This window comes from Denticeps clupeoides, chromosome 17 (assembly GCF_900700375.1).
Source record: "Denticeps clupeoides chromosome 17, fDenClu1.1, whole genome shotgun sequence".
Taxonomy (NCBI): domain Eukaryota; kingdom Metazoa; phylum Chordata; class Actinopteri; order Clupeiformes; family Denticipitidae; genus Denticeps; species Denticeps clupeoides.
Window position 1 is genome coordinate 4,526,364 of NC_041723.1, and position 27,031 is coordinate 4,553,394.

The 27,031-nt window shown below is 46.1% G+C and overlaps 1 protein-coding gene and 1 long non-coding RNA gene across 2 annotated transcripts; one reads left to right on the top strand and one right to left on the bottom strand.

The window, feature by feature from the left end:
* Window positions 1-504: 504 nt before the first annotated feature.
* tead4 (TEA domain transcription factor 4) lies at window positions 505-25,073 on the top strand. The gene is made up of 12 exons (XM_028958736.1): window positions 505-709; window positions 6,375-6,760; window positions 14,472-14,536; window positions 15,257-15,319; window positions 16,773-16,907; window positions 17,010-17,053; window positions 17,299-17,360; window positions 17,438-17,568; window positions 17,668-17,841; window positions 21,651-21,791; window positions 22,240-22,392; window positions 24,205-25,073. The coding sequence occupies exons 2-12, from the start codon at window positions 6,562-6,564 to the stop codon at window positions 24,316-24,318; spliced, it is 1,281 nt and encodes a 426-aa protein (XP_028814569.1). The 5' UTR covers window positions 505-709; window positions 6,375-6,561; the 3' UTR covers window positions 24,319-25,073.
* Window positions 10,977-13,775, bottom strand: LOC114767163 (uncharacterized). The gene is made up of 3 exons (XR_003742897.1): window positions 13,629-13,775; window positions 12,621-12,838; window positions 10,977-12,550 (listed from the first exon to the last, which is right to left on the bottom strand). It is a non-coding gene; the product is annotated as an uncharacterized LOC114767163 (long non-coding RNA).
* Window positions 25,074-27,031: the final 1,958 nt, after the last annotated feature.

Below are 27,031 nucleotides of genomic sequence, written 5' to 3' on the forward strand. Positions count from 1 at the left end.
CCTCCTTCTTAATCCAGCGGCCAGTTCCCGCCGGCTCCACCCGACCAGCCACCGGTTCACCTGGTCAGTGGTGGGAATAATGGGAATTACTGGGCGGTGGCATTTCAGCGTTCGTCCGCTAGAGGGCGACCAGTCTCAGCCGCGTCCGCCGAACTTTCCACAACTCTACAATAATATTTTTTACTTATATAAACCTCGATTCTTTTGTTTAAAGATGGTATTATATATTCTCTCTACATATATTATAAGCTAGGTTTAACCTTCTTAAATGGCGAGACAACCCTTTGTAACGATTGAATATATTATATTGAATACATTTCTGCCCTAATTTGTCGAGGAAAATGCCGGAATCGGCGAAGAAACGTTTGAACGCCGCCCTCCCGAGTCTCTGGCTGTAATTTCCTTCTCCCCCCCCCTCCTCCGGCCGGGGCTGCGGGTCTTTTTCCTTTTCAGACCCCGGGCCCTCCCCTGCGATCCCCCACCCTCCCTTTTTACGTCCTGCCTCTCGCTTTCCTTTCGTCTTCCCCCCCGTCCAGCCTTCATATCATACCACAGCTCATTCCTGGAATTCCTGCCTCCATCGCGCTCCACGCCGCTCGGCAGGAAGGGGACAAACAGTCCGGTATTCCGCACAAAACGTCCCCCCCAAAAAAAAACCCCGTCTTCGGAGCCGCCAGACACAGGCGTCATAAATGCTGACATTCAGGAGGTGAGTCTTTTATTATTCTTATTATTATCATTATTGTCGTCGTTATTATTCTTCTGTAAAGAAGAACTCGCTTCATGTGAAGTTTAGAACAAGTTCCCAAAACTCGGCCCCGTTCCGCCGCGAAAAGTCTCGCGTTTTCTTTATCATTATTATTTTTTATTTATGTAATTCACATACTTCGATAAAATATCTGGAATTTCTGGAATGCTTGTCGGGATTCCTGCGCCTTTAAAACGGATATTTCTTTCTGCTCCTTACTGCGGATCCACAGGTGGGTGCAGTATTTTATTCTGACAAACAGCAACGGCAATATATTAATTATGATATCATAATAATATCAATCATAGGGATTAATGAATGGTTAATATTATTCTGACTGTGTGCGTACAATAGGATTTTATTCTGATGTCAGTGTTCTGCAACAATTACACTTGTCAAATAATGAAGGGAACACATCCTAGATCTGAATGAATGAAATATTCTTATTAAATACTTAAAGTCCTTGTAAGTTCTTTACATAGTTGAATGTGCGGACAACAAAATTATCACCGAATATCAAATGTATCAACCCATTGAGGTCTGGATTTGGAGTCACACAAAATTAAAGTTGAAAAACACACTACAGGCTGATCCAACATTGATGTGAGGTCCTTAAATCAAGTCAGAATGAGGCTCAGAAGTGTGTGTGGCCTCCACGTGCCTGTTTGACCTCCCTACAACACCTGGACATGCTCCCAATGAGGTGGCGGATGGTCTCCTGAGGGATCTCCCCTCCCAGACCTGGACTAAAGCATCTGCTAACTCCTGGACAGCCTGTGGTGCAATGTGGCGTTGGTGGATGGAGCGAGACCTGATGTCCCAGACGTGCTCAGTTGGATTCATGTCCGGGGAAAGGACGGGCCAGTCCATAGCATCAATGCCTTCGTCTTCTAGGAACATCTGACGCACTCAGGCCCCATGAGATCTACCATTGTCTTGCATTAGGAGGAACCCAGGGCCAACCGCACATCGGGCCCTCATACCACCCTCATGGAGTCTGTGACCTGCTGGAGGTCATTTTGCAGGTCTGGCAGTGCTCCTCCTGCTCCTCCTTGCACAACGGCAGAGGTAGCGGTCCTGTTGCTGGGTTGTTGCTGAACCACTTGTGTGTGTCGTAGACTCTGTGTCATTCTACCACTAGAGTGAAAGCACCTCCAGCATTCAAAAGTGACCAAAACATCATCCAGAAAGCAGAGGAACTGAGACGTGGTCTGTGGTCACCACCTGCAGGACCACGCCTTTATTGGGGGATGTCTTGCTAACTGCCTATAATTTCCACCTGTTGTCTATTCCACTTACACAACAGCATGTCAAATTGATTGTCATTTATTGTATGACAGTGTTGCCTCTTAAGTGGACAGTTTGATTTCACAGAAGTGTGATTGACTTGGAGTAACGTTGTGTTGTTTAAGTGTTCCCTTCATTTTTTTGAGCAGTGTTTTAAAGAACATTGCAACTGTGACAAAGTTGGTTCCACTTGCATCAATCCATTCAGCTGCAGTCATTTTTGGTATAATTTGTATGGTCAAATGAGAAAAAAATGAAATACTAATTTAATGCACAAGCCTGTGCGACATGACAGGCGGAGAAATATTAAATATCTGGTACTGAGGGCGCCCTGGCGAGACGGGAGCGGTTGGGGCTGCCGCTGTGTAATTTGGCTAATTTCATTTATAATGACCTCCCCCGGGCTGGAGCAGGTTTCCCCAGGGTGCATGGCCCTGCTGACAGCGGCCTTCATATTTTTGGGCCGGGTCTGATCGCAGGCAACAGGTGGAGCAGGCGAGGGAGCGGCCTGGGCCGGCTGGGCCGCTTTCTTACGTTATTTTACCCCTCCCTGGACTCACTTCCGTTCCCTCTTCTTCTTCTTCTTATGCTTAAGTTCATTTAAGGAATGAATAATTATCCTGAACTGTATTCACAGTATGAAATGTGCCGTATATATATATTTTTTTTTTCTTCCTCAAATGTTGCTGCAACATGTTTTTAGATTTTGCCTTCATATTAACACATAAAAGACTCCCAATTATGAATACCGAGGGTCTGGCCGTTGGATTTACACCCCGCAGTGCTCCAAAATATTTAATTAACATATCAGATCATTTCGTATCGCTGCACCGGCTCTAATTAGTTTGCATGGTTGATCCGGAGGCCGCCGGGTTTATGTTAATGATGGTATTCCTGACAGAATGGACATTCCCTTCCGCCGGCGGTGATGTCAGGGCGTGTGTTCATGCGGCCCTCGGACGAGATGTGTGTACGGGTGAACCCTTTTTTCCAGGTTCTGCCTACATTGGCAGCATTCCCCTTGGAAACCAGGGCTATAAAAACATCCAGGCGTCAGCTTCTTAATGGACAGCGGTGCATGCGGGACCAATCGGATTTCATGTCCGTCTCCGGGATATGCCCCCTTCAGCGCTCGTGTTTGAAATGAATTTTCCTTTCAGGCGTGTGCGCTGCTTTCGGTTCCCGCGCCACGTCCACCTCAGGATATTAGACGCTGCACGCGGCCCCTTCTAAGTAAGACAGAGTGAGTCCAGGGATTAGGAATCCCTCACAAGGTCTCGTTGTGGCGGCACGTTTTTTATAGACTGAGGGTATGGGTGCCGTCCCCTTTATGAACGGTGTGGTGTGGAGGTGCTGTTGCGCTGACTTTCGTCACTTGAAAGGTGTGAGGAGACTTGCGAGACTTGATCCCTGAGACTAGGCGTGTGGTGTTGGCTCCGGCCTTGGTTTCCATGGTGAGGTCGAGTGGAAGGTCTGCTGAATGGAGGCCAGTCGCTCCAGCATCAGACTGGCTCGATGCACGTCGGGAAAGTGATACACTGCAGCACAGCACATGGTGACACAAAGAAATGTGTCCTCTGCATTTAATCCATGACCCTTGGTGAGCAGTGGGCGGCCATGCAAAGCGCCCGGGCAACGGTGTGTGGGGACGGTGCTTTGCTCAAGGGGACCAGTGGCACATTGGTGGTTCGGCGCTTTGAATCTACAGGGTTAGGATTTGAACCCGAACCCGCTTCCTTACCCACTACCCCATCCTGTTCCTTGGTCTGCTGATGATTTCCCGTTCTGAGCCGCAACCCTGGGCCCTTGCTGTGTTTCCCAGCTTTGCATTCCACGGACGATTAGAGGAGATTGTGTCCAGTTGAGCAGCCCCGCCTGCCCTCCTGTGCCCCGCCAGGCCCTTGAATGTGCCCCCTGCAGCCTACTTCCTTAACACACACACACACACGCAGTGGACACAGTGGCGCAGCTGTTTTCATGGGCCGATGTGGGTGGTGGGTCTATTCGAATATGCATGTGTTGTGTCTGGCTGTGTGTATTTGTACTGGGACAGTGGCGTCTCGACTGTAGCCGGGAGTTGTGGGTCTGGGTCTGGGGGGGGCTGCTGGGCCTGAGAAGGTGGGGTCACAGAAGAGCTTATATCAATTAACCCTGCTGGAGACTGATTGAGGGAACACCCCTGTAATGGTTAATCCTGCTTTTCACATTAGCTTCTAGTTAATAAAACTTACAGAAATGCACTTGGTTAAAAACGAAAATATTATCTGAATAATATTTATTACATTCACTGTTGTATATTCACTGAACTTATTTAGGAAGTCCCTTCTTAGTTGTTTCTGCCAGATCATGGTTGGAAGTGTGGAAATCATGCACCGATGCACTGATCTGCAATCAGCTTTCAACTCCATTTGCTTACATTGATTTGATCAAATTGTCATAAACTTTTGTGAACAATTGAATAATTTGCATCATAATCATCATAACCAAATTGGTTCTGTGGTATGAATATGTTCATCATTCCTCTCATTTTAAACGATCCCGGTGGGGGAGCGACTTCACAAAATGAGCAGCGCGTCACCTTCGCGTCAAGTGCCTGTGTTTATGTACTGTTAGCACTTTAATGAACAGACTGGATTACCTTTACTATGTGCTGTGTGTTCATGGGAGTGTATTTCACTTTACTGGCTACAATGCTTCATCTGTTTCTCGTTTCCTCGGGGTAGCTTCCCGCTCCCCAGTTTGGGAATCTATGAAATGTTTTACGGTGAACGGCAAGCCATTTCATCAAACTTTAGACAGGCCTGTCTAATTGGTTTCCCTTTAAACGTATGACACGACCCCGCCGCAGCATATGTTGAACTTGTTGTGGAAATCTGGGCACGTGTGCATGTGTGTGTGTGTGTGTGTGTGCATTTTCTTTAACCACATCTCTGTTTGTCTGTGTAAAAAAAGTCTGCTTCTTTTGTGTATATGTATGTGTGTGTGTGTTGGGTGTGTGTGTGTGTGTGTGTGAGTGCTGTGTGTGCGCGACGGGAAGTGGCTGTTAAGCACTAGGGGTCCCACAGGAAGAAGGGTGACTGACTCAGACACAGAATGTGGCGTTGTGTTACTCGTCTTTCCTTCTGTTCTCACAGGCACACACACTTACCAAAAACTGCCTGTGATTTTTTTTTCCAGGTTTCAAGCACTGGATTTGTCAAAAACGAATAGCATTTTTTTTTTGTTTTTTTTATCAAAAATTAATAAAATGAGCCCAATGAAGCTAAAAAAAAAATCCAAATATCACATTTTTATTAGCTTTGTAATGGACCCTTAAACCTCTGCAGGGGTCCATGTTACCCTTTCTGTCCTAAAGACTCCTGGCGCTCTAATGCGGCTTCCTTCCCTTACTTCCCGTCCTTTGTGGTGTGAATCAGCACTAGCACCAGCTAGGTCTGACGGGCACAGCGAGCCAATAAACAGTTTAGCGCTTCCCTGGTGGCCCATGTAGGTTGTAGGTTCACTTCTTTTTCTTGAATAGCGTGTAAAACCTTTATTCTGGTATTCTGTTTCAATGTCCTTCTGTTTAAAGTGTGTGCTCAACCTGATGTCCAAATTAGATCATAATTATATTCCACACCCTGAATAACCTTATTCAGTTGAATTAATGGAATATTCCTACTTTGCTACTTTATGATGGATCATAAATGGAATTGTTTACCAAAGAGTCAGAGTTGAATTCATCCTGAAGCCACAGATTACACCTCTAATTTTCAACTCTGCTTATCAAAGGCTTTGAAAAGACTGATGAGTGAGACACATTCTTGTTGAGGGTTGCCAACAATGTCCATGTCTCTAAAAATGATATTTTATTGTCAAATCAAGGTGAGAAGAAGACTGGGATCTGGACAAACAAGATGATACAGAAGTTTTAGGAGATATGTGGCACTTGGTGTGATTGCTCGGTGGTCATAATTTAAACATCCTTGCTAATCTGATTTCTGCGACCTGTCAGGATTTTTTCGTACTGTAGTGGATATCATGATGCGTTTTTAAGTCATTTCGTCTTGCAGTCCCGTCCATGTGTTTTCTTGGTAACCGTCTCCATCGGCCCCTTTCTCGGCTGCCATGCTGTTGGTTCACTTGTCTGGCTGATCTAATTTTTTGATCTGAGGTGCTTTTTCCAAGTAGAAGGGGGGAGGGGGTTGGGGGCTGATATGACCTTATGGTGGAGGCATTGGCTGTGGGGAGAGTCGGAGCGTAGGTTTCCTCCCACGCCACCTGACCTCACCGCGCCTTTTCTCTCCTTCGACTCCCTTGTGCAATTTTACTCGCATTCTTTTTTCTGCTTCTCTCGTAGGATTCCTCTCGCTGGTTCTCCTTGAGCCTGGCAGACTCCCCCCCCCCCTCCCTTCAGACCCCCCTCTAAATTCAAAATTCCCCTTGAACCTCATCCCACCCCTCCTGGCTGAGGGGAGCAGTGGCACAGAACAACCCCTCCCCCTGCCCCCTACCCCTTCCGAGCTCGGCGCTGCCTGGACACCACCATGTCGGCGGAATGGGTGCAGGCCCCCTCGCCAGGAGACACCAGCGAGGAGCTTTCCGAGCCGCTGGACAAGCCGCTGGAGAACGACGCCGAGGGCGTGTGGAGCCCCGACATCGAGCAGAGCTTCCAGGAGGCGCTGGCCATCTACCCGCCCTGCGGTCGCCGCAAGATCATCCTGTCAGACGAGGGCAAGATGTACGGTACGGCAGTCATCCCAAAAGTACAGAAAATGCAATTAGTCACAATACACCCACATATAAATCATCTGAAGAGCTGACCTCATCGTGTCTGCAAACGTTGGTTTCCCAAAGTATATTATTTATTTCCGTTTTTTTTTTAACCAAAATCCAGAAAGTAGGGTGCAGGGCAGCTGTCCATCATCTAGACTGTTTAATGGTGTTTGGTAAAAGCATCTTTATCTTCTGTGTGACAGAAATAATCACACACAAACAAAAAGACATTCATATTTAGCCAGCACATTTACATTTATGGAATTCAGCGGACGCCAGAGTGACTTACAGTCAGTATTTACAGGGACAGTCCCCCCCTGGAGACACTCAGGGTTAAGTGTCTCTGGGACACAATGGTAGTAAGTGGGGTTTGAACCTGGGACCTTGTGGATATGTGATAGCCGGTGGATAAATATAGAATCCTTAGGGCGTTATAATAGTCTGTATTCTTTGATATAAATGTCCTGGCGAGCGGCTCCCGCATCTGAGCTGCCAGTAGACGGCCGATAACAGATGAGCTGCTGATTGGCCGCGGCGTTTCATGGTCGAAACTGGGCGAGGGCAGGTTGGGTGAGCGGGCGTGAGCGTTCGCACACCTGACCACGTGCTTATCATGCAGGATCTGTCATCGTGCCGCGCAATAGCGATTTAAACCCCTTATAAAGCCCGGGCCTAATGGTGGCTGCAGAGGGAGGGTGCAGGTGTCACATTCTGCCCCCCGGAGCAGGGTGGGGGCTTACTGAAGTGCCGCCTTCGTCCCTGGGGGGGTCAGGGGTGGATGAAGAGCGGAGGGGAGCGCCACGGATCGCCAGGAATGGTATGCATTCTGCCCTCGGCCGCGGGGTTCAAGGCAGCTCGGCTGTAACCCGAGTCCAGAATAGATGTTTACCCTTTGAGCTCCTGTTATGGGCCAGGGGATGGGGACAAATAAACACCGAGGCAGTGTCACTGTCTCGGTGGGCGGGGGGTCTTCGCTCATGTTCTCCGCACCTGTTACGTCTTTATGCTCCGCCGTCTCTGTTTCTCTCACCCCCGCCCCTCTCCCGCACTTCAGAGTGACGATTTAGCGGCTCGCCATTACTCACCCGTCCCCTCCGTCTGTCCGTCCACCAGTCAGCTGGTGCATTTGCCTTTCAGCTCACCTCCAGCTGCTCCTCCGCCCTCTCACCCCACCCTGAGCAGCCCGCGCCTTTTCCGACGCGGCCCCGTGATGCGCAGCCGTCAGATTTACGATGCTGGCAAAGGAGCAGAAGAGGAGCGAGGTGGCAGCTATCTCTCAACCCCTAAACCGTGTTAAGGGTCAGGGTCAGCACAATGTACCAGAGCAGCAGACCACCACCGACTTCACATGGTGGATCAATGAACTGATTATTGCTTTGATTTTTACCTTCTGCCATTAATTCACAAGCGTGGTGGAGTTCAGCAGATGGGTCATCGGACTCAACTGAAGTCTGCAAACCACTTCTTTTCACATGTGAGGACATTTTGGCGAGTGTAACAATTCCATTGCAGTTCAGCCCAATTTGATGTGATTTGATTTGTTTGATTTGATTTGTTGTGGCACTTTTTTGGGCCAAAAGCCGGTGTCTTAACTGGGAGACTAACTACACTTCAAATTAATCTCAAGCTAATTAACCCAACTGTCCTTCATATCTACATGTGTCATTGGGTGAGGAATGTCATGCCATGAAATGCCATATAGTAGTTATCAATCTACATAAAAAAAAAATCTTTACTTTATATAGGGGTACTATGAGGCATTCTGTTTAAAATGGGACGAACAGCCCTACTTTTTCATTCTGGATGACTTAAACCCATAATATATATGTGCTCAAAGTAGTGCAAGCAGCGTTGCCAGATATGCAAAGGTTTCCCATCACAATCATCCAGGAATGCTGCAAAATTGGGTTCCTTGACAACCTGTACACCCAAGGGGATTTTTCCTCAAATATCAAATTCAAAACCACCCAGTGCGGCAACACTGATCCGATCCTTTTTCTTGTACTTTGTTTCATTTGCTCATAATGGCACTTGTTCATGGCATTGTTATAGTCATCTTGGGACCACATTTGCCGCCATACCACACATGCAGATTATTTAAGAATTTGAACGGGTGAACCTGTCAATGTCCACAACATGTTTTTATCACTCGCAATGAAAATGTCGCCCTTTGTCACACTGTAAGGTCCCCTCGCATTCATAGTTGGACCCAATACTTGGTATAAAAAAATTGGTATACGTTTGTATATTGTGATCCTGGCATTAAATCCTGGCATTAAAAAAAACTGCCATCCTCTACATTTGATTAAGAAATATTGTGATGTGTGCACATATCATTTTGCTGGTACACACAGAGAAATAACAGGGTACAATATTAAACCTCCAGGTACAAAATTGTTCCTTTCAGTTGATTGTACCTCAAAAAGTACAGGACAGGTCCTTTGTGATACCATGTTGTACCTCCCAGAAAGGTACATGATTTGGGAAAGTACATAGTTTTACCCAGGAACCTGCACCACATGGGAATGATCACAATTAACCCCAATGTACCACCAAAAATGCTTGTAAATTGCAGGATTTCAGCTGCACAATAGTGTTTGAATGGCTAGTGGATTTGACCAAAAGTGGCTGATGTTCATGTTTGTAAAAGTACTTTTTTTACAGCAGCATAACGCAAGAAAGGACAAAAGGAATGTACATGAAAATACATCAATCATAGAAAAAAAATCACAGACAGACAGACATAGCAGCGTATAGCTCAAGGGACTAAGCCCAGCCTCCCCACGTCTGTGGCTCCTTATGCAAGGTCTTTAACCCCCAGCTCCCTGGGCACCACAGCAATGTAAATATAATTTTTAATTCCAGTCATGACAGGTATACAAAAGTGCCTTAAATAGTATCGATGACTAAGGTACAAAAAAGTACCTGCGAGGACGGGTACATTATTGTTTTTCAGAAGGGTGCTGCCCCATACATGGAATTGCATACATGGAAAATGCTAGCGTTCCTAAATCCTTCTGTGATACATGTAACTATAGATTCTTTTGCAATCTTGGCTCGTTCGTCCCATCGTAGTTAAATACTTTTGTGTGGTCAGTGTGAAAAGTCACAAACCCACTTGTTTTTTTGACATGGACCAAAATTCACAGAAGGTCTGGTTGTTCCTTTGGACGAATTGTCACTAGTTATGTTATTGGATGTAAAAAAAAAATGTCTGGAAAAAGGCTGGTTATCCCTCACCAAGGTCCTAGCTTTCTCAGCCAAGTGAGAGATTAGCTGATGTCCCCGGCCGAGGGGGACGTTTTAATAAAGCTGTTTGTTTTGCCGCAGCTGAACTGCGCCGTTGCTCAGAGGATGCTGGCTGTAGCTCCCGGCCATGTGTGACACACGGAGACACTTGAAACCCTCAGAGGCATATCCCACGGGTGGAGTGGCACCACCTGCGGCCCTTCCTGCCCTGCACCCTGTAACTGTAGCCATTACCCTGACCTTCACTTTTACGTATGATCTACAGTGACGCTACTTCGAGGAAGAGCTCTTCTGACTACGGCTTCTCTGGGGGTCCAGCCGTCTGTTTTTCCGTCATTCTGTTTTTTGGCCAGAATTGTCACGAAGCTGGCGAGTTTATCAGGATCTAATCAAAACCGATGCTTTCACTTCTTTTCTAGTTACCTAAATTTCTTCAGGGATTATGGAGCCCAAAGTGACATGCCAATTAAAATACTTCGGGTGACATTAGTGACGCAATCATGCAGTTTCTCTGCGGTGTCACGTCCGCGAGCTGACGGGGGAAGGAAGCGCAGAGGCAGGACAAACCGGGAATGGGATTTTATTAATAATAACAAAGTGAAGTGAAGTGATTGTCACATGTGATACACAGCAGCACAGCACACGGTGCACACAGTGAAATTTGTCCTCTGCATTTAACCCATCACCCTGAGTGAGCAGTGGGCAGCCATGACCGGCGCCCGGGGAGCAGTGTGTGGGGACGGTGCTTTGCTCAGTGGCACCTCAGTGGCACCTTGGCAGATCGGGATTCGAACCGGCAACCTTCTGATTACCGCTTCCTTAACCGCTAGGCCACCACTGCCCCAACACAAACGGCGCGAGGGCCGAAAACAGGGGAAACAAAAGGGAAAAAACACAAACTAACCCGCAGGCATCTGGCATTTGCCAGAACTGAAAACAACACTATACTTACGTTGGACGGTCCACATAAAATGTTTCAGCCCTGATTGTCTGCTCAAATGCGCCTTCTAAGTGCCCTGCTGTCATGCAGATTGGTGCAAGGTGAGTCTCCAGCACTTCATCGTGACATGCGGAGTCCTTCCTTATGCTGTATTGAGTCATAATGTGTTTTCAAATCAGAGAATTATTGCAGGGTCAAAATAAAGCATGCAATTCTCAGTGCTGGTGTGGGTATTAGATGAAGCAGGAAATGTGTTTTCTTTTTCTAAAATGGTGAATGCGAATGATTAAGCGCTGCTCACTTTTGATGGACTTTGTGGTGCACTGCATGACACATCCATAGGCATGACCCAATCAAATCCGTTACGCACAGACATGGATCAGACTGGGTCCAGTCTGTTTGAGCATTTGAACCAAGCTTAGACTCACACAAAATACAGATCTATTTATAAAGAAGGAACTAGGCAACTTGTTCATTTTGATCTTTTTCCTTTGTGAGCTGACACTAGATTGGCTGGTTCTAGAACAATGGCATTTAATGATTGTAAGTCTGGGTGGTTGACAGGTTGAACATTGTGAGATGGAGAAAAACAGAGTTCTTGTGCAGAGGGTCTGTGTAAGTGCACTTTTTTTTTCATTTTTCAGTGTCACACTCCACAGCGCTGCCCTGTTCCAGAACTTTCCGTGTGCCCTCGGGTGTTCTCAGGCGCAGAAAGGTGGTTTGTCAGGAAACGTTGCTGGGGAAATCACACGCAGACATCAGATTCCTGCAGACTAAATGTGGCCTTTGTGTGGCTGACTCTCCCACGGCCAGCCCTGCGAGTGCTGTAGCAAGCGCCGTATGGGCAGCAGATGTCTTCTCCCTCCCTCCGTCTCTCACACATGCGTCCTTTAAAATGTGACTCCAGGGGGACTGTCCCTGTTACTACTGATTGTAAGTCGCTCTGGATAAGGGCGTCTGATAAGGGCCGCCGGATAAGGGCCGCCGTTGTCCTTGGCGGAAGTGGAAGGTGGACATCATGCGTGCAGCAGATGATTTCATTCACTGGCACCCTTCTCACTCACTGTTGCGAAGGAGTCAGCGAGGCACCTGCCGCCAGATAGTTCCTTCCGGAATGCTCAGGGTGGGTGTGTTATCACGAAAGGTGTGTGTGTGTGTTGTAGCTCTGTGTGTTGTGGCTGAAGTTGTTTGTTTGTGACACCCGTCGCCCTCCCGCTGAGCAGATGCAGCACCCAGCGAGCTGCAGAGTCAGAGTTCTGGAATGTGTGGAATGTGCAGGGGAGGAGAGCGAAGAGAGAGAGAAAGAGAGAGAGAGAGAGAAAGAGAGACCGTGGAAGGGGTGCGGGAAACAGATTTATGATGCAGGGAGAAGCTGCACCTTCGCGTGACATGAGAGCTGCCTGGTGAGACCTCTCTTTGACCTTCAGCAGAGAGGTGGGAGAGGGTGTGGACTTGAGGGGGGAGGGGTTTCAGGATGCCATGGTGGAGAGTCTGGCCACGCCCCCTGCTGGACGTGTCCCAGTGGACACTCTGACCTCATCATAATGTGACTCCTTTACTGTCCCTCTTCCCTGCCAAGACATTTATCGATGCTGTCGTAAATGTTTTAATTGAATCCATTATTTTTTCGTTAATGATCACCTTCTCTGTTTGCACGCCGCTTCCTGCGCCCCCTCTGACCCGGGAGGCCGCCAGCATGTCAGTGGTTGCGATATTTCATCTGTGACTCGTGAAGACGGGTCAGACGAATACAATGGCCGCTCTGTGGGCCACAGTGGCCAGCAAGAGACGGAGACTGAGGTTTCCACTTCTCGTCTGTCATTCACATTTACACAGGTTCGAACCAAAATACACGGCACCTAAAAAGAAGGAATAATTATTATAAAAACCCAACAGGGCAAACATGTTATTGTCAAAAACTTTCCACTCTCAGTTTATCTAGACAAAGTCAATAGCATCACCTCTTGGTGGCAAAAGAACACTATTGAGGAACTTAAGTTCAATTCATTAAGACTGCGGTCTGTCGGTGGGAGCAGGGAAGCCACCCAAACTGTTATTAACCCGAAAGGGATTAGAGCGGGCTAATATGTGCCCGCCTCTGATAAGCATTGAGCGCTCTGACAGTTTTCCGGGCCAGGCAGGAAATGTATAAAAATGCTTTTTTTTGGTTTGATTTAAAAATCTCCATTTGTTATGTATGGTTATGTAATGTGATCTAATGTGCAGTTTATTCCATAGTCTGGGAGCTGCAACTGCAAATGACAGATCACCCACACATTTCAACCTGGATCTTTGAACACTGAGGAGTAACTGTTTGGCAGATCTAAGTGATCTAGTAGGACCATACATGGTTAAACGATCACCCAGGTATGGAGGAGCTAGAATGGTTATGGATTCGCCACACGTCTGGCCCATGGCCACTACCAGGCCAAACATGCAGATTTAAAAAAAAATGTCTTAGCATCATGTACATGCACTATTAATTTGCTTAATGCTCTTGTTCACAGTAACATCTGATCACTATTTACATTTTCGTTGTGTTTTTGTCAGGGACATGGTGGGTTTGACACTCTGTATGTGAAGCTATGACAAATGAGGCCATAGATTTACTGCAGCCGTAAAAGACATGCTCGATAAACATTGACGCACTCGCCAGCTGCTGATCGGGCCGAGCAAGCCGTCGCTCCTTCTTCTCTCCTTCTTCACTCCTTCACTGGCCGCTGTGTGTTTTCTGTGAGGCACTGAACCCACAAGCCCCTGCCCAGATCGCATGGCCGAGCCCTTCCACCTGCTCCACCAATGTGACTCGTCTGTCAGTGCTGTTCCACTGCAAACATGTGGTCCACACACACACACACACACACACACACAGCTCTTAATTTCTAGGTCTGTTGTTCCAAGTACATTGTTTGTTGAACACACTTTGTTTCAAACGTTATCTTCCGATATGAGTCGTTGCTGTGGTCAATCCTATTTTATCTTGTATTGATTTTACTATTATATTGTCCACTCTCACTCACCATTCTTAACTGCTTAGTCCTGTTATTCTAGGTCGCGGCTGCCCAAGCCCTGGGTATGGGGTGGGGACTCACCCAGTGCAGGGCACCACTCAAAATCCCCCCCATTTGGCTTCTATTGCACAGGTAGTTGCATGCAAGCACAGTCATTTACTGAGAGACACTGTAACGTCCTGCTCATCCCTGCTCGGTTAAGCTATCTCAGAAGGCCCCCCTGACAAGTTACCCCTCGGTAAACATTTTTAATTCCTCCGGCCCTGAGACTTCCCTGCCCGCCCTGCTGCTGACACCCTCCACTAGCAGGCCTCAGGCCTCATGCATACGTTTCTGTCTTCATGCACCACGTCCACATGCTCAGCCCTGAGATCGGGTGGCCCGGGCATTTCGGACCAACTCGGTGATATACTGCCAAGTGTTTAAACCCGATGCCATCTGAACAGTGCCTGACTCCTTCTCCGCCCTGTCACCCCTGCAGGACGAAATGAGCTGATAGCGCGATACATCAAACTGCGGACGGGGAAGACACGGACGCGAAAGCAGGTGAGGTGCTTGTGACCCGACAAACTTCTTGTCGTCATATGTTATTCCTGTCTGGCTATAAGTATCTGACCCAGGCTCAAGCACACCGATGGGAGCTTCGGACAGGGGAAGTGGTGGTGAGGGGAGAGGCGTATCCCAGCCCCCTCTCTGCTGAAATGGGCCCTGCGTGGGGGTGATTTACCGCCCGCGGGCCCCGGCGCAGATGGTGGTTGGATCGTGTGACGGTGTGGCTCTTCAGCACCTCATGTAGCCTCGCTCGTTAGAGTCCCGAGTGGTCCGGCCTGCCAAGTTATGGGCAAACGAGGGCACATCGCAGCTCACCGGCTGGGATTTGGAATCCAATAGGGGCCTTGGCATTTGATACATGACCTCACAGCTTGCCCCCATCGCAGGCGGGGGCTCAAGCTGCTGCCATGCTCATGACATGACAGCGTGAAAAATATACATTTCAAAAGGTATAAAACAACACAGAGCATCTACTGCTCATGTTGAATAGACTGGTGCAATAATGTTAATTATAATTCAAAACATTTGGAAAATGGGAACCGTCCAATCTGGCAACGTGTCCAATTTTTGTATACGAAACATCTTAAAACATCTTAAGTTTTATGTGTAGCCCAAAATAATGTGTTAGGATTTCATTCAGTGTTTTTTTATTATAGTCATGCATAAGACTAGATGTCACACCTCATGGCATAATAAGGGCTCCATTCTCTGCAGGTGTCCAGTCATATTCAAGTGTTAGCGCGACGGAAGGCCAGGGAGATCCAGGTAAAGCTGAAGGTATGCTCTTCATATGGTTGTTATGCCACAGATTATTATGCTACAACAGTTCAGGAGTCCACCAACCACGTTATAAAGAGTGAGAACTGAAGTGAATAACATGGATTATTGGCACAGCTCACAGGTTGGCTGTGGCAGGTCTCGAAGTTGATTAGATGTGAGCTGGAAAATTGTGTAAGACTCTGCATAACATCCACAATCATTAATCACTTTCACTTCACAAGGGCCAAGTAGAGATTGGGGCAGTGGTGGCCTAGTGGTTAAGGAAGCGGCCCCGTAATCAAAAGGTTGCCGGTTCGAATCCCGATCCGTCCCCATCACATTGCTCTCCGGGTGATGGGTTAAATGCAGCGGACAAATTTCACCGTGTGCACCGTGTGCTGTGCTGCTGTGTATCACAAGTGACAATCACTTCACTTCACTTTTTTTGCACTGAAGCTTGTCTGGTACACCCCATCTGGTCTGATGGGGTGTTTTAAGCATCCAGTGGTTAGTACCTACGCTTAGATCTAAGTGGTCCAAGGCTACTGCAGACAGGTGAAAACCTTGATGCTGTCTGTCATCAAAAGTGGATGGAAATAATGGGCACCAGAACTGGGCCATAGAAGTAGGAACATTTGTGGAACGTGCTGCGAATGTTCAGGTCAGAACTGCAGATCCACCTTGAAACTCCAGACTATTGGCTGCTAATGTGTTCTGAACAGGTGTTTCTCCTGTTCTCATGTAAAGTCTCACAGGTGAGGGAATAAGGTTAGTGGCTGCAACATTCCTGTCCCGCTGTGAACTGCAGACATGTTTGCTGCACTCCAGTTTGACTTTCAACTCAGAGGTCACACAGTAGTGGCTGCAGCGCTAGCCTCCCGCCTGGCGGCTCAGCTGCCAAGGCCATCGATGGCCCTTTCTTGTAACTCAGAGCATGACCACATGTCCCTGTCATATTTCAGCACAGCCCCCACTGCTGGCCCGTTCTAGGAAGAAGAATGTGTTGGCCCAGCCGACGCCCTCAGATGGTCCCGTCGTGCTTTATGGAGCACCATTAATACAACTTAAGTGAGCAGGTTGGGGATGACTGAGGGACACTATGGTGTTCCTAGCTGTCACGCTGCGACAACTAAGACCTTGCAGCTCATGTTGCCTAAGATGAAGCCACCATTCCCAGCCTGACCTCCAGGAGTGACATCCCACGCACCATGCCAGACTGTAAAACCACCAGCAGTCATATAACAGTCATATATAACATTATTGTGTGTGTAGATTTCAGTTTTTTATTCCATGACAGGTGCCCAGTGAGCAGGGTGTGGGGACGGTGCTTTACTTAGTGGCACTTCAGTGCTACCTTGGTGGATTGGGATTCGAACCTTTTGATTCTGTTGGTCTGGGAGAATGTGTTATGGCTTGTCAGCAGATGTCTAGCTGTTTTCTAACCTCTGGCCATCTCCTGGTCTGAATGCAGGACCAGGCAGCCAAAGATAAAGCCCTCCAGAGCATGGCCACCATGTCATCTGCACAGATCATCTCCGCCACCACCTTCCAGGGGAAGATGGCTCTTCCGGGCCTGTCCCGGCACATGTACCCCGGCGCTGGAGGGGTGAGTTGAGCGAGTGTGTGTGTAACTGGCCTGGTTGAACAGCAGGAACTTTTCCAAGTAGCACAAGCTTGAGTGTCTTCCTCTGTTGTTTTCAATTCCCAGTTCTGGCACAGTGCTATTCCAGGACAGCCTGCTGGGCCAGAAGAGTGAGTCCATCTTCCTTCTTTCCCTTAGCGTGTCTTGGTTTCGTCTGGACGTGGTTTCCGTGACTAAGACCACGTCTGGCCTTTGTGGGAGGGAAGTGTGTCTGCAGAGCTGAGATCAAAACAAACTTGCCCATGTACCAATTTCTTGGTCTTGCCACAAGGGCTTTTAATGAGATCTGCACGAGATACAAATCTGTCATTATGTAAATGCACTAAACATACCAATTTTTCATGTTTTCATGCAGCGTCAAGCCCTTTTCCCAACAGAGTTACGCCATGCAGGCCTCTGGCCCCCCGGCCATAACAGGTATGGACGCCAAAACATCCGGCATAAGTGGCTATAATACAGGAGTGTAAAACAACACTTACGTGTGTTGTTTCTAGGCTACGAGAGCACAGCAGGTCTGTCCATGTCCCCTAGCGCCCCCCCATGGCAGGGCCGCAGCATCGCCGGCTCGAAGCTCCGCATGCTCGAGTTCTCCGCCTTCCTGGAGCAGCCGCAGGACCCTGAGAATGTGATTGTTTTTTTTCTCCAATGCCTTCACTACAGCACAAAGCTGACGAACAAAACCTTTTCTTTATTCTTTGACCTTTTTTTCCTTTGCACTCCTCAGTTCAACAAACACCTGTTTGTGCACATCGGCCAGTCCAACCCCACCTTCAGTGACCCCTACTTGGAGGCAGTGGATATACGGCAGATTTATGACAAGTTTCCGGAGAAGAAAGGGGGCTTGAAAGAGCTTTTTGAGAAGGGCCCACCCAACGCTTTTTTCCTCGTCAAGTTCTGGGTGAGCAGGGCAGTCACTTATTTCACTATAACAAACGCATTTTTTTTTCAGTTGTGTAGTGATATACTGTATGTGCAAATGAATGATGTTAGAGGGTACAATAATAATGCAGACAGTAGCTGTCGACTCGCAGCTTAGGAGAACATCATTTGAGCAACCGCCAGGTTTAGCCCAAAGCGCGTGTTCTAAATCACGGGCTAAACGGCTTTCCGTTGGCAGACAGCATCTGCCAATACCTGATGGGATCATTTCAGCACAAGTGCTGCCCTAATTGGGCCTAATGTGATAAGCCGGGCTGAAATCGTTATAATGTCATTTAGCCTTAAATGAATTGACTTCTCTCCTAAACCAGACACGATGAATGAATTCAAAAGAACAGACTGTGAAGGCACGGCGAACCTTCCAGAGGGCAAGCGTTCTGTGTGTGTGTGTGTGTGTGTGTGTGTGTGTGTGTGAGCAGAGGTCGTTGAATCGGAGAGTGACAGGGCTGCTCTTTCACAGAAGAAATTTGAGCTTGGACACCTGTCCCCCCTCCCAGAACCCACCACAAGTACGGAATTATTTATAGAGAGGAGAGGAGGAGGGATTTCATCATTTAGTTCGCATTTCTCGGTTGATTCATTTATTACGATTAAACACGATACGTATTTTTATTTCTCTTTATCTGTTTAGGTTCTGCATTACAGGCAGGCTTAGACACATCAGCCACAACATTAAAACCACTTGCCAAATATCGTGTAGCTCTTTCTGCCACCAAAACAGCTCTGATTTGACATAGACTCCACTTTGAAGGTGCTGCCAAGACATTAGCTGCTAAGTCTGGCAAGATACATGGGTCAGACCTGCTTTTAGGGCACATGCCACAGATGCTCATATTGAGATCTGGAGAATTTAGAGGTCAGTGCTCATCAGACCAGTGTGACAGGGCACATAATGCTGTTTATCCACTGTCATCAAGGAATAGCTTCTCCACAGTAGGTGGCCACATTTCGGTCACAAAGGACACATTTCGTTGTGTCACCATGTGCTGTGCTTCCTGTGTGTCACAATCACTTTCACTTTTTCTGGTAGATTACGGCATTGCTTTTCAGTCTTACCCATTGTGTCAACTGACAGTTTACTGTTATCCTGCCACTTGATAGATGGCATTATAATCAGAAAATCAGGTTTTAATGTTGTGTTTTCTCAGTAGAACTGTGTTCAGACCTAAGGTCTCGTATGTGATGTAGGCGCTTTAGCCTCATTAGATTAACCCACCTCAGCCCAGGGGTCTGAAACTCTGGAATGTTAGCTTTAGATGCAGGAATGGTCAGGCAGAGTGTGGTCACCATCCATCTAACAGAGATTATTTGGCCCCTTTCTAAAAAAACAATTTACTTTCTCCGTTGTTACATAAATACCAAAAAGGTTTCTAGGCAAAAAGAAGAGCAGAAAAACATCAATGTTGACGCTGCCGGTTAATGCCCCCACGTTTAGTTCAATAAGAATAATTTTCCTGGTTCAGCACCTCAGGTGCACCTCGGCTTTGGGGGAGGGGCTCTGCGTGTGCATGCATGGCTGTGCTATGAGCATTAAAACATTCCCAAAATGCATCAGTTTGTGGTGTTTATCAGCTTCCGAAGCAATAAAAGATTGGCAACACCGGCTGAGGTGTGGGTCACGGCTCTGGCTGCCCCGAGGCTCGGGTTGGCATGGAAACGCTGACAAGCCCTGCCAGCCGTGCTCCAAAGCTATGGCGCTCGAGATTGAATTTTGTCAGATCGGTGTGGGGCCGCTTGCTTGCACCTCGCCCCTGGCCCTGTCCTAACGGATCGTCTGGCGCTTTTGAAGTGCCAGCAGAATCAGATTTGAGCCGGCCATGCTAAATTGTTACACAGGAGCCGGGCACAGCATAATGCGATTTTATGGCCGTAGCGGGATGTTGATTGTAATTGGATGAATTCCCTCGCAGGCTGTTAAAGTGAGGGGAGCGTCGGGAGGGGGGGGGGGGGGGGCACAGGTTCACCGGGGGGAAAATGAAGACGAATGAGGGAATTATGGGTATGGTAGGTTAGCCTAGGTGGCAAGGGTGAACGGGAGGAGGGGCGCCACTTTTGGGGGGCATTTATAAATGAAGGTAGATCTCATCCCAGCCACATAAGCAGGAACAGGGATCTCCTTCAACCACCCAAAAATAGGAAGGACTGAACAATGGCACCTCAAGCAGCTTGATGGAGCTCTCTGGGGACACCTGCTAAATCCGCGCCCTCCATCCAGTCCAGGGCATCTTGGGAATGCCGTGGTTGGATTGGCAGTCTAAGATAAGTCAACATGAGCTTGGGCCACTGCTAGCTGTCAGGCTTTACAAAGGGTCGGCTGAGGCTTGTGTTGAGCTGTGATGACTCCCCAATGCCCTGACCCTGAGTAGGCGTGTGCTGAGCAAAGCCATCGGGCTTCTCGTAACTGGGTTACGTGTTACACACACTCAGCGGCCATGATTCACCACGCCGAGGAACAAAACTTTGCATTGAAATAAATCCAGGTGTCCACAGACCTGTGCAGTGGACCAGTTGAAAATCGACTAATTTTATCTACTTCACAAACTAGTGCAGTTGTGTCTGGTCATGCCCCCTAATTGTTTTAGCCAACCTGTGCTATTATTACAATGGCTATGATCTGACTAATTTAATTCGTGTGTGATTATGTTCACTTTCGCAAATAATCCAATAATAGTTTGACTAGATGGTAGACGGATGGACCCACAATTTTTTTTTTCAAGCTAAACTGCCCGAAAATTGGTCACAAAACATCAAAAATCTATTAAATGTGAACTATCCTTTTTCATGATTAAATGCATTGTTGAAAAACTATATTCAGACTCTGCAGAATATAACTTTGGTTCAGTGTTGAGTGAAGGGGTAAGTGTACCCCAAATATCCTCTAATCTGTCCAAACTATCATAATAAGAAAGGTAGCAGATCTTCATTGGCTAGTTTCTGTTTTTTCTTCAAACTTCCAGCAAAAAGTTACCCGTGAGCCAAACACCACACTTTTTTTTGTGATTATACATGTTGATAGCTGAAAAATATTCAACATTAGCCAACAAGTATGAAAAAAAAATGAACCAGAGTTCAATGGTCATCAGTAAATCTGTTGAAAACACACAAACATCATTGTGACGTATCAGAACATATTCATCTAATAATGATCAGATTCCTCACTTTCTTCTGTTCTACTTTAATGCTATTAAAATGTTACAGACAGTTCCCCAGAAGGTGAATGTGTTTATAGATTACAATTACAAGTTTACAAGTTGGGGCAGTGGTGGCCTAGTGGTTAAGGAAGCGCCCCCTTAATCAGAAGGTTGCCGGTTCGAATCCCGATCTGCAAAGGTTCCACTGAGGTGCCACTGAGCAAAGCACCGTTCCCACACACTGCTCCCCGGGCGATTGTGTATCACAATCACTTCACTTTAGGTTTGTCAGTTTGAACGGTGGTGATCAAAGCAGGCTAATCCCAGTGCAATTTCCAGAACTTTAATGCTATTAAAATGTTACAGACACTTCTGTGAGACCATTGCTCAAGTAACTTTATTTATCTAGACATTTTGCCTTGTCTTGTGTTCCTGAGTTTCTGATTATGTGCATTTATTGTCAATGTGAAATGTGCCTTTTCCTTGTTTGGTCATTTGGCTTTTATCCTGTATACTGGATTGGAGTGGACTGAATATATAGCATAAGACACATTTGCCCACTCCGCCATGGGTTCCTGCAGCAGCCATGTCAAAGTTAAACAATCAGAAACAAAATACTACCTGTGCTCCTTTTCAGGCCGACCTAAGCATCAACCTGCAGGATGACAGCTCCTTCTTCTATGGTGTGTCGAGCCAGTATGAGAGCTCCGACAACATGATCATCACCTCCTCCACCAAGGTGTGCTCCTTTGGCAAGCAGGTGGTGGAGAAAGTGGAGGTAAGCAAGAATTACCAGATGGGGCCAGTAATGTGTGGCTCATTTGAATGTGTTTGAATGTGATTCTCTGTTATCTATGTTTTTAAGAATTATGGCTGACAGTGGTTATGACACTTAAATTTTCTCAACAAAGGATAACGTGCATATACATACGATATTGCCTCGGTATGACATATAAAAATAAATTTGTGTGCCCATTCATAGCGTAATGTGCTTAATGGCCACATAAGTGTGAAGATTTCTACACTTAGCGGCACCTTTGTGCTGCATTCGCCGCATCACATATTTCACTTGAATTGAATTAAAGCAACACATTTTACACCTGAATCCGGTTATTACACCGTGCAGGATGGGTCTGTGACATGTGCTGAACGTAACACGTTTTTTTCATGATGAGTCGGCCACATTTCTCTCCCACGCCCCTCACGGCCTCCTCCTCCCCCTGCAGACGGAGTACGCGCGTTTGGAGAGCGGCCGGTACGTGTTCAGAATCCACCGCTCTCCGCTCTGCGAGTACATGATCAACTTTATCCACAAGCTGAAGCACCTGCCGGAGAAATACATGATGAACAGCGTACTGGAGAACTTCACCATCCTACAGGTGAACGTTCACCCGCAACTTGTACATAACATCGTACATATAAGCAGATCATTTTAGACAGAATAGAAAGCATGTGCGTTATATATGAAGAAATGTGGGAATTTGGACTACCATAAACATTCTGCCATATAAGCCGCTGCTTTTTTCGCACATGCAGGACTGAGGCTTTTACAATGGTGCGGCAAATTTATGTACTTTTATAGTCTAACTAGCTTCCTGCCGCCAACACATTAATCTCGTCATATCAGACCAATGAAATTACCAAACAGATCACAGTGGACCAATGAAACCCTTTCAGCAAACTCAATAACACTCAATAACATTCTTCAGATCAGCCATTTTACACTTAGTGCACAGATACTTGTCATGGAAAAGAGACAAAGAAATGCATAGTCGAAGAAATATGATATTAGATATACGGTATAATTTTTAACTAGGGCTGTAAAAATGAATGCGCTAATTGCTTAGATTGGTTATGAATGAATTAAACATTCATTATAGCAAGCTCTGTCATGATGAATTTACTGCAAAATATTAGATTTTTCTTTATATTCAGTACAGGCCAAAAGTTTGGACACACCTTCTCATTCAATGTGTTTTCTTTATTTTCATGACCATTTACGTTGGTAGATTCTCACTGAAGGCATCAAAACTATGAATGAACACATGTGGAGTTATGTACTTAACAAAAAAAAGGTGAAATAACTGAAAACATGTTTTATATTCTAGTTTCTTTGCTCTGATTACTGCTTTGCACACTCTTGGCATTCTCTCGATGAGCTTCAAGAGGTCGTCACCTGAAATGGTTCTCCAACAGTCTTGAAGGAGTTCCCAGAGGTGTTTAGCACTTCTTGGCCCCTTTGCCTTCACTCTGTGGTCCAGCTCACCCCAAACCATCTGGATCGGGTTCAGGTCCGGTGACTGTGGAGTTCAGGTCTCCACTTTTTTGTTAAGTACATAACTCCACATGTGTTCATTCATAGTTTTGATGCCTTCAGTGAGAAATGTAAATGGTCATGAAAATAAAGAAAACACATTGAAAAAGAAAGTGTGTCCAAACTTTTGGCCTGTACTGTACATCTGACAACAATAGCAAATACTTAACCATACATTTTAGTTTTTACACATGCAACACATATTCAAGCTTAATAGATGTGTAGAAGGTGTAAAAATTAACAATTCTCAATTTGATCTGTTAATGAACAGATTTTCCATTTTATCTTTTTCCCCTAAATGTTTTTGAAGAAATTTGACATTTCAGGACCGACACTGAAAAGCAAAAACTTCCAGCAGAACAACAAAACGTCAACATGAAGACCGTCTCTCCTCACCACTTTATTGTCACTGAACTTTGGGAGACAAGGATCATATTGAGCCCACTCAGTGGACAATAAGCCGACACGGCATAACAGGCCTTCTCACTGGCGGCCCTGTGCTCTCTCAATGGGCTGATTTACTTCACATTAGCTGTTGCACGCACTCACACAGGCACATACACACACACACGCACACGCACACACACACACACACACACACACACACACACACACAGCATGTCTCAGTGTGAGAAAAATTGTGAAGAGAGGCACATATTGTAAGTGACATCTAATGTGGAACAATTGGTCCATTCTGTTTGGCGCAATATAAAGTTCAATTTACCCTCTATTATCTAGCTGAGGTTTATGCACTTGAACTCAGTGCATTTCTCACTCATGTATTTCTTGTACTACTTTAGTTCACGGCAACAAAACAAAAGTAAGTTGAATATTTCATGAAAAAACTACATTAGCATTATTTTCTGCTTTTTAACAGGTGGTGACCAACCGGGACACACTGGAGACGCTGCTATGTGTGGCCTATGTCTTTGAGGTGTCCACCAGTGAGCATGGTGCCCAGCATCACATCTACAGACTGGTGAAAGAATGAGAGGAGGAGCCTCCCCGCTCCCCATCCTTGTACTGTTACCACTACCAAAAAAAAAAAACCCACAACAACCAGCCAAACCTCCTGCTGCCCTCCAAACGACTGCAATCCCAAGCGTCTCATCTCAGCCCAGAACCAGCATAGACCCCAGGATCCCGTAACTCTGACGCAGGCAGACAGATGTGTGTCCATCTCAGTTGCCTTAGGAGTCGGAATGCGATCGTCATTTTGGCCTTCTTCCGTTTGTGTCTTCTTTTTCTTTTTGGCGCCAACGACTTGTTGCGTGATGCCTTTTCTCCCTCGATTCAGTTTTTCTAGTGTGTTTGTGATTTTCCACACAGCTGCATGGTCAACAGGACAGGTTTGGCATCACCTAGTGACTGGTTTGAGAAAACCTGCACGGGAAACACTTGATGTTGGAAGGCAGAGGAATCCCCTTCGTGCCATTAGTGTTTTCAAGACATTTTTCCGATTACACCCTGGGCCACGTGGCTATGAAGGACACTACAAAAGAGATTACGTATTATGTGTAAGGTTGTCTTGTTTGATGTTTCATATGTTTAATAATATTTATCTTTAGAATTGTCTGATGATGACGATGAGCACATATTAACTGTGCTAACTTGAACCAGTGTTGAATTCTCTTGGAAGCTCGAGGGGAGAGAATGCTGGAACTGTATCCATCACAATGTTCTGTGAAAAAAGGAAAAATGGTAAAATAAAATAAAACTGAAATGTACATATCAACGTTAACGTAAGATCTGAATTTCCGCCTGGATCATTAATGGGCCTTCGAAACACCACAACAAGAACCTTGCAGGACGTTGGATGAATGTATTTAGTGAGAGAGAAAGGTGACACCGCCACCTAGTGGAATTGCGTAATGGGACAGGCAAGTGAGTGGATTTTCACACAGACATTTAATGTTTAAAATGTGCAACTTTGAACTGTCCTTTAATCATAATATCCGGTGGTAGTAGCCTAGTGGGTAACACACTCGCCTATGAACCAGAAGACCCGGGTTCGAATCCCACATACTACAGGGAGACTGTAACTGTAAATACTGATTGTAAGTCGCTCTGGATAAGGGCGTCTGATAAATGCTGTAAATGTAAATAATATCCTGAAAACCTGTACTTTTAATGCTAAATCGCGTGCACCCTTGGCAGGCGAATAAGGGCTTTGTCTTCTTATAGTTTTATTATAGTCATTATTTACACGTAGAGCTTTCAGAAGATGCTCTTATCCACAGCGACTAACATAAGTGCTTTAAATATCAATAAGACCCAATCTTTAAAACACACTCAGAACCAAATGCTTTTTTAAAGTAAGTGTATGTAAGAGTCCTTTTTAGTTAATCATTTCCTAAATAAAAAATAATCACTTAAAATTACTTGCAGGACTTGAGTAAAAGTGAAAATGACGAAGGAAAAGGTGTGACAAGTTTGCAGTAAATAAACTGAAAGTATTTGCATTGTAATAAATTCTGAATCATCCTCATTGGCCAAGTAGGTAACACCCTCAAGGTTCTGGCCATTGGTGTTTGTCAAGCTTGTACAATATAATGGATGGAGTAATGCAATGTATACTTAAGATCCTATTTAAAAAATGCATATAAAGTGTTAATATTGGTAGGTTGTGGAGCATCTGAGTTTAGCACAGATGCAGGATGTAAGGGCATTCAGACAAGTGTAGCTATGCTACTACTACAAGGGTGACGGCGCAATAGTGAAAGTGAAGCGATTGTCATTGTGAAGCAATGCAGAGTGTTAATTGACTCTGGGTGTCCAGGCCAGGTCAGTGGAGAATGTGCTCTGGGCAGGGCTCCCTGATCCCTGATCCTTACCATGCAGGTCCTGGTCCAAGGCTTGTGCAAACGCTGTGTTTTGTATCCATTCTAGACTGAGCCCAGACAAACTAAGGGCTACTCAAGCCATTCACAATGAATTTCATTTCTCTCTGGCCAAAACACCAGCTGGTGACCCGAAGACGTCTGCTTACAAAAGCAACTCTGAACAGAGGAGAAAAGGGGCCATTATTATAATCTAATTTCCATGAGTCTGGGCTTCAACAATTATGGTAATCCAGTCTCGAATGGCTCCCGTCACAAAAACAGACAAGTTTCTCATTACAAACACAAAAGGCTGCATTCCACGTGGAGCCTGCCCCAGGAAAGGACCTCAGCAAGGGTTCAAAACCTGGAAGTACATGCCCACGTCCAGGACCTTAATTTTATTATCAGCATGCCATTCTGAAGAATTTATTAAACCGGGTGGAACCTGGCAGCAAATCACAGATCAGGTCAAGAATGGCCACATGTAGAGACATTAATTGTCTCCCCCCCAGTTGCAGGGCAGTTCGGTAATGAATAACTTTACATAATTTTTTAAAATCCAGCTTGCATAAACATACAGTGCAGGCCAAAGGTTTGGACACACCTTCTCATTAAATGTGTTTTCTTTATTTTCATGACCATTTGCATTGGTAGATTCTCACTGAAGGCATCAAAACTACGAATGAACACATGTGGAGTTATGTACTTAACAAAAAGGTGAAATAACAGAAAACATATTTTATATTCTTTGCTCTTATTACTGCTTTGCACACTCTTGGCATTCTCTCGATGAGCTTCAAGAGGTCGTCACCTGAAATGCTTTTCCAACAGTCTTGAAGGAGTTCCCAGGGGTGTTTAGCACTTGTTGGCCCCTTTGCCTTC